The 13271-nt window shown below is 44.7% G+C and overlaps 1 protein-coding gene across 2 annotated transcripts in view; it reads right to left on the bottom strand.

The window, feature by feature from the left end:
* Positions 1-13271, bottom strand: part of vav2 (vav 2 guanine nucleotide exchange factor) — a 522340-nt gene that overhangs the window by 39129 nt on the left and 469940 nt on the right. For both annotated transcript variants that reach the window (XM_028809081.2, XM_051931588.1), the window contains 4 exons: positions 12834-12922; positions 8824-8837; positions 8297-8318; positions 1621-1748 (listed from right to left, as the gene is read on the bottom strand). In XM_028809081.2, coding sequence (XP_028664914.2) covers positions 1621-1748; positions 8297-8318; positions 8824-8837; positions 12834-12922 — 253 coding nt within the window. The remainder of the gene's footprint in view (positions 1-1620; positions 1749-8296; positions 8319-8823; positions 8838-12833; positions 12923-13271) is intronic.

Here is a 13271-nt window from a genome sequence, read left to right as displayed (position 1 = left end):
CTGGGTCCACTGCTCTTCTCAATCTACATGCTTCCATTAGGTCAGATTATCTCAGGGCACAACGTGAGCTACCACAGCTATGCTGATGACACACAGCTGTATTTATCAATAGCACCTGATGACCCCAAATCTCTTGATTCGCTAACACAATGTCTAACTTGTATCTCAGAATGGATGAATAGTAACTTTCTCAAATTAAATAAAGAAAAAACCGAAATCTTAGTGATTGGCAATAATGGATACAATGAGGCTATTAGAAATAAACTGGATGCATTAGGATTAAAAGTCAAATCGGAGGTAAAAAGCTTAGGGGTAACCGTTGATTGTAATCTGAATTTTAAATCGCATATTAATCAGATCACTAGGACAGCATTTTTTCACCTAAGAAACATAGCAAAAGTTAGACCTCTTATATCATCGAAAGATGCAGAGAAATTAGTTCATGTGTTTGTTTTCAGTCGGCTAGATTACTGTAACGCACTCCTCTCAGGACTACCCAAAAAAGACATCAATCGTTTGCAACTAGTGCAGAATGCAGCTGCTAGAATCCTTACCAGGAAAAGAAAATCCGAACACATTTCTCCAGTTTTGATGTCACTACACTGGTTACCTGTGTCATTCAGAATTGACTTTAAAATTCTGCTTATGGTTTATAAAGCTTTAAATAATCTCGCCCCGGCTTATATATCGTAATGTCTGACACCTTATATTCCAAATCGTAACCTCAGATCCTCAACTGAGTGTCTCCTTAGAATTCCAAGACCAAAACTTAAAAGAAGTGGTGAGGCGGGCGGCCTTCTGCTGTTATGCACCTAAAATCTGGAATAGCCTGCCAGTAGGAATTCGCCAGGCTAATACAGTGGAGCACTTTAAAAAACTACTGAAAACACATTACTTTAACATGGCCTTCTCATAATTTCACTGTAATTTAATCCTGATACTCTGTATATCCAATTCATTATAATAACTATTCATTCAAAATCTGTACTAACCCCTACTCTCTCTTCTGTTTCCTTTTCCGGTGTCCTGTTGGTGGTGGCGTGCGCCACCACCATCTACCCAAAGCACCATGATGTTCCAACAATGATGGATGGATTAAAAGCCAGAAGTCTGTATGACCATCAGCATCAAGTGACTCCGTGAAAAACCCGAACTACAAAGAGGACTATTTCATTTATGTTAGGTAGAATGCCCAAAGGGGACTGGGCGGTCTCGTGGCCTGGAACCCCTACAGATTTTATTTTTTTCTCCAGCCTTCTGGAGTTTTTTTTTGTTTTTTCTGTCCACCCTGGCCATCGGACCTTACTCCTTTCTATGTTAATTAATGTTGTCTTATTTTAATTTCTTATTTTGTCTTTTATTTTTCTTCTCTTCATTATGTACAGCACTTTGAGCTACTTTTTGTATGAAAATGTGCTATAGAAATAAATGTTGTTGTTGATTGAGACACAGGATGGAACAAAAACCTGCAGCCACTGACTGGGGTTCTCCCAGGACTGAAGTGGAGAAGAAGCCCACCTCCATATGTTGTGTAAGAGACACCGAACCCCGGTCACACAAAGCCCATAATGACTTCTGCTCTTATTTCATGTGTCACGTGAATGAGCCCAGCAGACGCACCTCCCACCAGGTGGAGTCCGGATCCCCTTTAATTAACTCGATCACTTCTCCCGTCTGGAAGGACAATGCAGGCTTGCTTGGTGGGATTGGGTTTCCATGGTAGTTGCGGACAGCAATCATCTTAGGACCTTAAATAACACAATCAAAAGTTACTTTTACAGCTGGAGACAACACTTGCAAATACAAAAGGGACTAGGCCCACCAACGTGAAACCCGCCACCCTGATGCCGAGCATGTGAGCCATGGGCACCACTCTAAATGAGGTATTACCCATAATGCATCTCTTAGTCACATACCGTTACATTATTGGACCTTAACAGAGGCTTCTTTAGGTCTTCATCACTCTTACAGTGAAGTCGTCACTCATGTCTGTGCAGTGAGGCGTATTACAAACCACTTGTGAATACGAGAGCTCCAGGGGGTCTTCTTTAAAAATTTACCAGACTTGTAATAAAGTAGGCAACACTGCGAGACACAGTGACAAGTGAAGTCATCTCTTTGTGCCATGTGGCCAAGTGAAGTTAACTCAACAGGCCACATGACACAGAGATGAGTGGTTCAATTCACTTCACTGATTCAATTCCTTCAAATCTACCCACTTAAGCAAATCGATTTGTTTGGTTCAGCAATAGGATTCGAGACGGACAAGTCCATCAAGTGCCCTCCAATCACATTGCAAATATATAATTGAAGAATTCCAACTTTGTCATTATATAATAAATGATATACTTCACATTCTGATAACTCATGTATGACATTGTCCGGTTTTGGTACACAAAGCATGACAACACATAATTAAAGACAAATGTCAGAGAAAGAAAAGTGAGTGAGAATTGTGCCATTTATCCTCATAAAATGTTTCATTCACAAATCAAATGAATTAGAATTGTGTGTCTCATTCTCAGATAATGATTTGAGTTTTTCAATCAAATGAATAAGAATTGAGCAGCTTGTTCTCAGGTAATGATTTGTTTGTGAATCCAAATGAACAGGAATCGTGTGGCCCGTTCTTGGGTAATGATTCAGTTTGAACTTGAAAGAATCAGTGAACGACACATGCCGGTGCTGTCAATGAGCCATTAAAAAGTGGCAAACTTCTTCTTCCTCTTCTTTTGGCTGCTCCCGTTAGGGGTCACCACATCGGATCATCTTCTTCCATATCTTTCTGTCCTCTACATCTTGTTCTGTCATACCTATCACCTCCATTCCCTCTCTCACCACATCCATAAACCTTCTCTTAGGCCTTCCTATTTTCCTCTTCCCTGGCAGCTCTATCCTTAGCATCCTTCTCCCAATGCACTCAGCATCTCTCCTCTGCACATGTCCAAACCAACACAATCTCGCCTCTCTGACTTTGTCTCCTGACTGTCCCACTTGAGCTGACCTTCTAATGCTCTCATTTCTAATTCTCATCACCCCCAATGCACATCTTTAACTCTGCCACCTCCAGCCCTGTCTCCTGTGCCACCGTCTCCAGCCCATATCACACAGCTGGTCTCACTACCGTCCTGTAGACCTTCCCTTTCACTCTTGCTGATACCCGTCTGTCACAAATCACTCCTGACACTCTTCTCCACCCACTCCATCCTGCCTGCACTCTCTTCTTCACTTCTCTTCCACAATCTCCATTACTCTGTACTGTTGAGCCCAAGTATTTACAGGTGCTGGTCATAAAATTAGAATATCATGACAAAGTTGATTTATTTCAGTAATTCCGTTCAAAAAGTGAAACTTGTACATTAGATTCATTCATTACACACAAACTGATGTATTTCAAATGTTTATTTCTTTTAATGTTGATGATTATAACTGTGCCTCGCAGTTAGGAGACCCGGGTTCGCTTCCCGGGTCCTCCCTGCGTGGAGTTTGCATGTTCTCCCCGTGTCTGCGTGGGTTTCCTCCCACAGTCCAAACACATGCAGGTTAGGTGGATTGGCGATTCTAAATTGGCCCTAGTGTGTGGGTGTGTTTGTGTGTGTCCTGCGGTGGGTTGGCACCCTGCCCGGGATTGGTTCCTGCCTTGTGCCCTGTGTTGGCTGGGATTGGCTCCAGCAGACCCCCGTGACCCTGTGTTCGGATTCAGCGGGTTGGAAAATGGATGGATGGATGATTATAACTGACAACTAATGAAAGTCCCAAATTCAGTATCTCGGAAAATTAGAATATCAATTAAGACCAATGCAAAAAAAAGGATTTTTAGAAATGTTGGCCAACTGAAAGGTATGAACATGAAAAGTATGAGCATGTACAGCACTCAATATTTAGTTGGGGCTCCTTTGGCCTGGATTACTGCAGCAATGCGGCGTGGCATGGAGTCGATCAGTCTGTGGCACTGCTCAGGTGTTAGGAGAGCCCATGTTGCTCTGATAGTGGCCTTCAGCTCTTCTGAATTGTTGGGTCTGGCGTATTGCATCTTCCTCTTCACAATACCCCATAGATTTTCTATGGGGTTAAGGTCAGGCGAGTTTGCTGGCCAATCAACAACAGGGATACCATGGTCCTTAAACCAGGTACTGGTAGCTTTGGCAGTGTGTGCAGGTGCCAGGTCCTGTTGGAAAATGAAATCTGCATCTCCATAAAGTTCGTCAGCAGCAGGAAGCATGAAGAGCTCTAAAACTTTCTGGTAGACGGCTGCGTTGACCTTGGACCTCAGAAAACACAATGGACCAACACCAGCAGATGACATGGCACCCCAAACCATCACTGACTGTGGAAACTTTACACTGGACCTCACGCAACGTGGATTCTGTGCCTCTCCTCTCTTCCTCTAGACTCTGGGACCTTGATTTCCAAAGGAAATACAAAATTTACTTTCATCAGAGAACATAACTTTGGACCACTCAGCAGCAGTCCAAAGGCGAGATGCTTCTGACGCTGTCTCTTGTTCAAGAATGGCTTGACACAAGGAATGCGACGGCTGAAACCCATGTCTTACATACGTCTGTGTGTGGTGGTTCTTGAAGCACTGACTCCAGCTGCAGTCCACTCTTTGTGAATCTCCTCCACATTTTTGAATGGCTTTTGTTTCACAGTCCTCTCCAGGGTGCGGTTATCCCTATTGCTTGTCCACTTTTTTCTACCACATCTTGTCCTTCCCTTCGCCTCTCTATTAATGTGCTTGGACACAGAGCTCTGTGAACAGCCAGCCTCTTCAGCAATGACCTTTTGTGTCTCGCCCTCCTTGTCCGAGGTGTCAATGGTCGTCTTTTTGACAACTGTCAAGTCAACAGTCTTCCCCGTGATTGTGTAGCCTACAGAACTCGACTGAGAGACCATTTAAAGGCTTTTGAGTTCATTAGCTGATTAGAGTGTGGCACCAGGTGTCTTCAATATTGAACCTTTTCACAATATTCGAATTTTCTGAGATACTGAATTTGGGACTTTCATTAGTTGTCAGTTATAATCATCAACATTAAAAGAAATAAACATTTGAAATACATCAGTCTGTGTGTAATGAATGAATCTAATATACAAGTTTCACTTTTTGAATGGAATTACTGAATTAAATCAACTTTATCATGATATTCTAATTTTATGACCAGCACCTGTAAACTCCTCCACCTTCGCCAACTCTACTCCCTCATCCTCACCATTCCACTGACCTCCCTCTCATTCACACACATGTATTCTGTCTTGTTCCTACTGACCATCATTCCTCTCCTCTCATATCTCCACCTCTCCAGGGTCTCCTCAACCTGCTCCCTACTCTCGCTACAGATCACAATGTCATCAGCAAACATCACAGTCCACAGGGACTCCTGTCTGATCTAATCTGTCAACCTGTCCATCACCATTGTCAATAAGAAAGGGCTCAGAGCCGACCCCTGATGTAATTCCACCTCCGTCACTCCTATCGCAGACCTCACCACGGTCACACTTCATATCCTCTGCCACTCCCGACTTCCTCATACAATACCACAGCTCCTCTCAGTCACCCTGTCATCTGCTCTCTTCAGGTCCACAAAGACGCAATGCGACTCCTTCTGGCCTTCTCTAAACATCTCCATCAACATCCTCAGAGCAAACATTGCATCTGTGGTGCTCTTTCTTGGCATGAAACCATCCTGCTGCTCACTGATCATCACCTCCCTTCTTATCTGAGCTTCCACTACTCTTTTCCATAACTTCATGCTGTGGCTCATCAATTTTATCCCCCTGTAGTTACTGCAGTCCTGCACACCCCCCTTATTCTTAAATATCGGCCCATCAGTCCACTTCTTCTCCACTCCTCAGGCATCCTCTCAGTTTTCAAGATTCCATTAAACAATCTGGTTAAAAACTCCACTGCCATCTCTCCTAAACACCTCCATGCTTCCATAGGCATGTCATTTGGACCAACGGACAACAATACAAATTAAAAAGTGGCAAACAATTCTTTGATATTAGAATCAGTTTATATACAGTATATACGAGGGATGTTCAAAAAGTTTTCACACTTTTTTTTTAACTCAATTTATTAAGGATTTCAAAAACCAACATCATCACTTTTTCTACATTGTGATGTAATTTTCCCAGCGTCGTCCCAACTTTTTAATGCCATCAGCTAGAAATGTTTTCGGTTGAGCGCGTAGTCCCTGACGCACCGCTGCTTTCACATCATCATGGTCGTGGCTGTGCATCCGTCACACTGTGACGGCCATTTTCGATCATTTCGATCCACTCATAGACGACGCTATGAGAGAGAACTTTATCCCCATACTGAGCACACATGTGGAGATGAATGTGTACACCTTCTGCCCACAAAAAGCGTATGACACTTTGGTGCAGTTTAGAAATTTGGCAGCCATCTTCACCACAGGGTGACAACTCTGATACTAAACTGCAAGGGCAGCCGGCTTGCCAGCCAGAACTGGTCACATGACACTCTCAGATACGACCAATCAGTACTCCTCCCTACCGCCTTCACCGTCTCCAACGAAAATATAAAAGTGCGGAAACTTTTTGAACGTTATTATTTTTTTTATATACTTTTAGTAATCACTGAGGGGAACTTGTCTTCTCACATGACCTTTGGAGTTCAGAGCGCAGAGTCAGCCACTGAACAGCACACCCCTAGTGCCATTTTCATAAAGCAGGCAGGATGAGGATCAGCACATCCAAGTCTGAGAAAAGCTGTGGTTGTTCCGGTAAAGGGTGGAGGGCTCTCTCCAGTTACCTTAATCACAGGAGTTTAGGTATCTTGGGGGTCTTGCTCATGAGGGAGAAAAAAATAACGGAGCAAGAGACCAATAGGTGGATCAGAGTGGCATCAGCAGTGATGAAGACATTGGACCGGTCGGTCGGTCAGTTGTGGTGAAGGCAGAGCTCAGCTGAAAGGAAAAGCTCTCGATTTACCAGACAGAATCTATGTTCCTAAGCTTTGGGCAATGACTGAAAGAACCACATCATAGATCCAAATGGCAGAAATGGGCTTCCTTCTAAATACCCGCTGTAGAGATTGTGTCTTCTAGCTGGCCTGGCCACACCTCGGTATCGCCTGGAGGAGTTGGCAGGGAAAAGGGACATCTGGGCCTCTTTGCTTAGAGTGCTGCCCTTGTGAGTCGGACTACACCAGTGGCTGAAAATGGACGACTAATCTGTTGACTACATTAAGGGATATTAACATGTTAGTTTAGTATTAGGTTTATATATTCCGTTTAAAACAATTCTAATAGCAAATTGTACAAAACAAGCAATTGATACAAAAATGTTGCTGTTGTGTTATACTTGAATGACGATCGAAGGAATCATCAGTGAGGGTAGCGATTCAGTTTGACCATGAATCAGACGGGCGCTACTTACACATGCACTTTAAACATCTACGTGTCAAACGAAAGACGCCGACAATGTGACGCAGGCGCCAATGCACTCTTACAATCAATTTGCTCATGCTCGCCAATTACTGTGTAAGACTCACTCAATAGCATCATTCAAAACGAAAGAAATCAATCACGATTTTCCCATCCCTAATTACACAGAAATAAAAAATATGTTATTGATGCTTTTTAAGTGTTATTAACACCAAAAGCAGGCTTTGTTAAGGTCTTAATAGTGACAAACAGATGCATTATGGGTAGGATCTCATCTAAAGTGTTACAGAAAGACGAAACTAAGTGATGTGTGAATGTTGGCAGCCATACCACCTGCACTTCAGAAGAGGTCACCCACCTGAAGCTCAGCATGTAGCTTGGATTGCTACTGGAAAAGGTGCTGGGGATGCCAGCACGGGGCGCTTACCCTGTGCTCAGTGTGTGTATCCCGATGCTCCAGAGTCGTGACGGGGACACTGTGCTGTAAAAAATGGTGCCACCCTTCAGATGAGACATAAAACCTGACTCTCTGAGGTCATTCAGGTTCCCTGGGTATCCTTCAACAACTGCAGGGTGTATCCTGATGGACCGACTAAATTGCCCCCCCCAATCGTCCCTTGTCTCTGATTAGCTAACTATCTCTCAGCCCTTCACCACCTAACAGCTAATGTGGGGTGAATATACTGGTACAAAATGGCTGCTGTCACATCACCCAGGTGGGCACTACACATTGGTGGTAGTTGGAGTGGCTCCCCACTCTCTACGTAAAGCACTTTGAGAAGCGCTACGTAAAATGTAAAGAACTATTATTATTATATCTAACAGTGAAAACAGAAACGGCCGGGTGTTAACATTAACAAACAGCACATCACACATTCACAACTTGCCTGATGAGAGCGGCCCAGACTCCTGGAAGAGCAAAAACAAAAGAAAGATTAATTAGAGGAGCGTCTGAGATCTTTGTAGCGTTCAATGAAATCAGGGCGAAGCGTGCATGTGGTCACATCATGGAGTGAATGGCTACAAGTACAAGAGCACCAAAGAGATCGCCGAAGACCAATGTGGTTAGTGACTCGGGCTGGCATCACATCACACGACGTTGAGCCGGTCAGAGTGTAACACTCAACTGCTGGATCTCGCAGCCATGAGGATGTCATCTTGAACTACGAGGCAGATTACGGGCCCCTCACGACCTCTCCGTACAGATTTGCATCTCCTGTGGTGCCACAGGTCGCCTCATTCTGACAGCCAATTGACTTGATGGAGCTGAATGAATGTCCTCCAACTACGGTGCAGTGTGGCGCCACAAAGCACATATTGTATTAGGAGGTGTGTGTGTGTGGGGGGGTGTGTGTGTGTGGGGGGCCCAAGAGCCCAACTCACCTGTGGAGGAGAAAGAACAGCAGATACTCACCAAATCATGTGGACCTGAAAGGAAAGAAAAGAAGAAAGACATTGTTTAAAATACTTCGACATGTGCACTGAAGGCTCAGTAAGGCTCTCTGAGATTCAGGTTGGTTTGTTTAAACCCAAATCAAAGACGCATTACGGGGGTCCGACTCTTTTTCCCATTTCTACAAAACCTCAGGGTCATAAGCTGAGCCAGCAGAGGGGAGTGAAGAGGCAGGTGTGCGACTTCCAAGTTGTTTTTTATGAGCGATATTTATACAAATGTATACTGCGTGTAAACGCGAGAAGCAGAGGGGACTGCTGAATTTCAGTTTGCCGGCCCCCGTTCAAGTGACTTTTCTTATGGTATTCAGTGTCTTCTCACACAAATATGTTGTTCATCGGATTGGCAGCCCTAAACTGGCCTCATATTGGTGCACGTGGGAGTCTACTCGAGTCCGCTCTCTAATGAACTTGTTACGTCTGCCAGGAAAAAAGGGCAAACATGTGAATAATGGAGGAGACCAGCAGATCAGGAGCTGTTGTCACACACGTGCGATTAGGGGACAGCCAAAAGATCCAATTTAGGGCATGAAAACACTGGAAAAGGGGTTAGGAAAGGGTACTAATGTCTTCTCTCTTTCTACCCACAGATGTCATGGAAGATTAAGTTACCTTCCTCCCTCCCAGATGACCTCACTTCTGTCCCAAGCTGATGACCTCACTTCCAGCACAAACTGATGACCTCACTTCCAGCCCAAACTGATGACCTCACTTCTGTCACAAGCTGATGACCTCACTTCCATCCCAAGCTGATCACCTCACTTCCGTCCCAAGCAGATGACCTCACTTCCGTCCCACCTTGATGACCTCACTTCTGTCACAAGCTGATGACCTCACTTCCATCCCAAGCTGATCACCACATTGCTGTCCCAAGCTGATGACCTCACTTCTGTCACAAGCTGATGACCTCACTTCCGTCACAAGCTGATCACCTCACTTCCATCCCAAGCTGATGACCTCACTTCCGTCTCACCTTGATGACCTCACTTCTGTCACAAGCTGATGACCCCACTTCCGTCCCACCTTGATGACCTCACTTCCGTCCCAAGCTTATGACCTCACTTCCGTCCCACCTTGATGACCTCACTTCCATCCCACCTTGATGACCTCACTTCTGTCACAAGCTGATGACCCCACTTCCGTCCCACCTTGATAACCTCACTTCTGTCCTAAGCTGATGACCCCACTTCTGTCCCAAGCTGATGACCTCACTTCCGTCCCACCTTGATGACCTCACTTCCGTCACAAGCTGATCACCTCACTTCCATCCCAAGCTGATGACCTCACTTCCGTCTCACCTTGATGACCTCACTTCTGTCCCAAGCTGATGACCTCACTTCTGTCCCAAGCTGATGACTTCACTTCTGTCCCAAGCTGATGACTTCACTTCCGTCCCAACCCAATGACCTCACTTCTTTGGCTCTCTTTTAAGATTTAAAGTTACATTATACAGCAAATTGCCAAATTATTCAGACCCATCACTTTTGTCACATTTTCCTCCATTGCAGCCTTGTGCTAAAACGTTTTAAATTAATTTTTTCCTTCATTAAGCAGCACTCAATACCTCAAAACGACAAAACAAAAACAAGATTCTGGCAAATTTATTACAGATAAAAAACTGACTCACATTGACACAAGACCCTTCAACTGGGACTTAGCTGAAGCCCTTCTGGCACTGATACCATCCGGACGACGTTTCATGTTTGACATGACAAGCATCACACACCTGGAGTTGGAGGTTTTCTCCCTTTCTTCTCTGCAGACCCCTCAAAGACCGTCGGTGGGCTCTCCATAGATGTTTGATAGGGTTCAAGTTTGGGCACTCAAGGACATTCCCAGAGTTATCCCTAAGCCACTCCTGTGTTCTCCTTGCTTGGTTCTCTTGGAGTTTGAACCTTCAGCCCAGTCTGAGGTCCAGAGTGCTCTGAGCAGGTCCTTCATTAAGGAGATTTGTGTATGTTGCTCCTGTCAGCTTTCCCTTCAATCCCATCAAGTCTCCTAGTGTGTCTGCCGCTGAAGAACAACCCCACAGTATGATGGCGTCACCACCACACTATACCAAGACGAGCTGATGGGGCCAGCTGCATACTTCTGCCACTCAGTACCTCCAATCGACAGCCAATTGGATTGCAGATTGTCACATGGCTTACTTGACTTGAATCAGATAACTCCTCCCTAATCTTAGTCATAGTGCAACCACCACTGACGTATAATATAAAGTGACAATGGTGCATGGTTTCCTTTAGAACTGAGGCCTGACTGGTCCATCTTGGTTTCATCACACAGTTCTCTATGTGCATTTTTGCAACTCCAAGCAGGCTTTCATGTGTCATCTGGCCACTCTACCATACATCCTACATTAGTGGAGTCTTTCAGTGGTGACAGTCCTTCCCAGGTTTTCTGGAGCTCATCAGATTCCTGGTCACCTCTCTTCCCAAAGGCCCTTCTTCCCCCTGTTTGCTCAATTTGGCCAGGCAGCCAGCTCTAGGAAGCTCCCCACTTATGCCACTTAAGAATTATGGAGGCCTCTGTCCACTTGTGACCCTTCAGTGTTGCAGCCTTCCCCAGATCGACACAAACGTGTCTCGAAACTCTGCAGGCCCGTGAGACCCTCTATGGAGGGGTGTGTGCCTCTTCCTGATCTGTCCAGTTAAGTGAATTGACCACAGGTGGACTCCAAACAAGGCGTAGAAACTTCTCAGTGACGATCAGTCGAATGGGATGCACCTGAGACAAATTTCAAGTGTCATAGCAAAGGGTCTGAATATTGTCAATGGAATATTTCTGGATTTTGACTAAATAAATTTGCAAAAAATGTCCAAAATGGTGTTTTTGCTTCATCATTCTGAAGGATTGGCTGCTGTTAGGTGAGGGTTAGGGTGAGCACAAGGCTGCCACATCACAAAATGTGAGCAAAATGAAGGGGCTGTAATAATTTCTGAAGGGACTGTACATGTTGTCTCACACGTGCGAGTAGGAGGCAGCCCCTTCTTAGGGGCTTAAGTAATGGTAATACCACATCCGACCAGGGGGCGGCGTGGTGCACTAATGGTCTTTCTCAGTTCCCTGCAGACCGTTCCCGAGAAATCCTGCCAGGTTACAGTACCTCAGAAGACGTCACTTCTGGGTCCGGCCCCCTCGATGACGTCACTTCCGAATCCAGCCCCTTCGATGACGTCACTTCCTATGTGGGCCTTTAAAGCCGCCATCTTACCACCAAGAAATCAGTTCTGTTTTGGACTCAGTATTGTGAACATCTCTGTCAATTTAAAAACCTTTTGCAGCCAGGGATATTATACGGGTGGCTGCCCTAAACCTTTTTATGATGTCTGGTCTGTGTTTTTATCACAATGTGTTCTGGGGGTTTTCTGACTCGGATAGTCGATTCTTTATGTCTGTCCTTCAAACGGAGACTTTATTTAAGAGTTCATCATTTCTTACATATCATTTTCAATGCCATTTTGTTTCAGCAATTGAATGAAAAGAACAAAACCCTGCAGACCTCACTTTGTTGAAAGAGGACAAAGAGAGAGCAAAGGGACATTTGTACATTCTTTAATAATAAAAAAAAAGAAAAAAGTAACAGCTGAGATAAAAGTGGAACTGTGGGAAAATACGGTGAGCCCCGTCACTGCGAATCACGTGAGACACAACCTTGAAGCGGTAGGAGCCCCTAGTCGAGGGAACACATTGGCTTTGTGTAATCACAAGACACTTGGGTCAGGTCTTGCAGATCCGTAGCTCCGCCACTCAGTACCTCCACTCGACAGCCAATTAGATTGCAGCTTTATGTCACATAATTTACTTGACTTGAAGCAGATAACTCCTCCCTAATCTTAGCCATAGTGTAACCACCATTGACCTATAATATAAAGTGACAGTCTCCTCAATGGAGTGGAGCTTTATGGGGGTCCGCAGATAAAGTCAATTGCAGGTCTTTGTGTATCTTTAAGACACGTGATTGTCACTCACCTATCCTGCATATCGTTATCGATTCCAAGCACTCCTTGTGGGCTCCAGATCCACACTTTGCGCAGAAGTAACCTTGATAGAAAATGCCTCTGTGGGGGAAAAAAGTGAAGACTATTAGCTTAACAAACTAAGCACAATAAATCAGTCATCAGGTCCAACTCGCTATATCCTAACACAGGGCCCTGCCAGAGCTAATCCCAGCCAACACAGGGTGCAAGGCAGGAACAAATCCCGGGCAGGGCACCAGCCCACCGCAGTAAGAACAATAAACGTATATTTATCCTAATTTTTAATCTTAATTAAGCAAGTGAAAACACGAAAAGTGTAATAGTACGCTGCAAAGAAAATGCAATCCACCATGACATCAATTTACTCAGCACAGGGTTTAGTCCAAAGTGACTTTTATCGATCACAGATGTGGAAGGCGTGTTCAAGAAT

The sequence above is a fragment of the Erpetoichthys calabaricus genome, chromosome 9, assembly GCF_900747795.2.
Source record: "Erpetoichthys calabaricus chromosome 9, fErpCal1.3, whole genome shotgun sequence".
NCBI classification, from domain to species: domain Eukaryota; kingdom Metazoa; phylum Chordata; class Cladistia; order Polypteriformes; family Polypteridae; genus Erpetoichthys; species Erpetoichthys calabaricus.
This window is presented reverse-complemented; position numbering and strand designations above follow the sequence as displayed.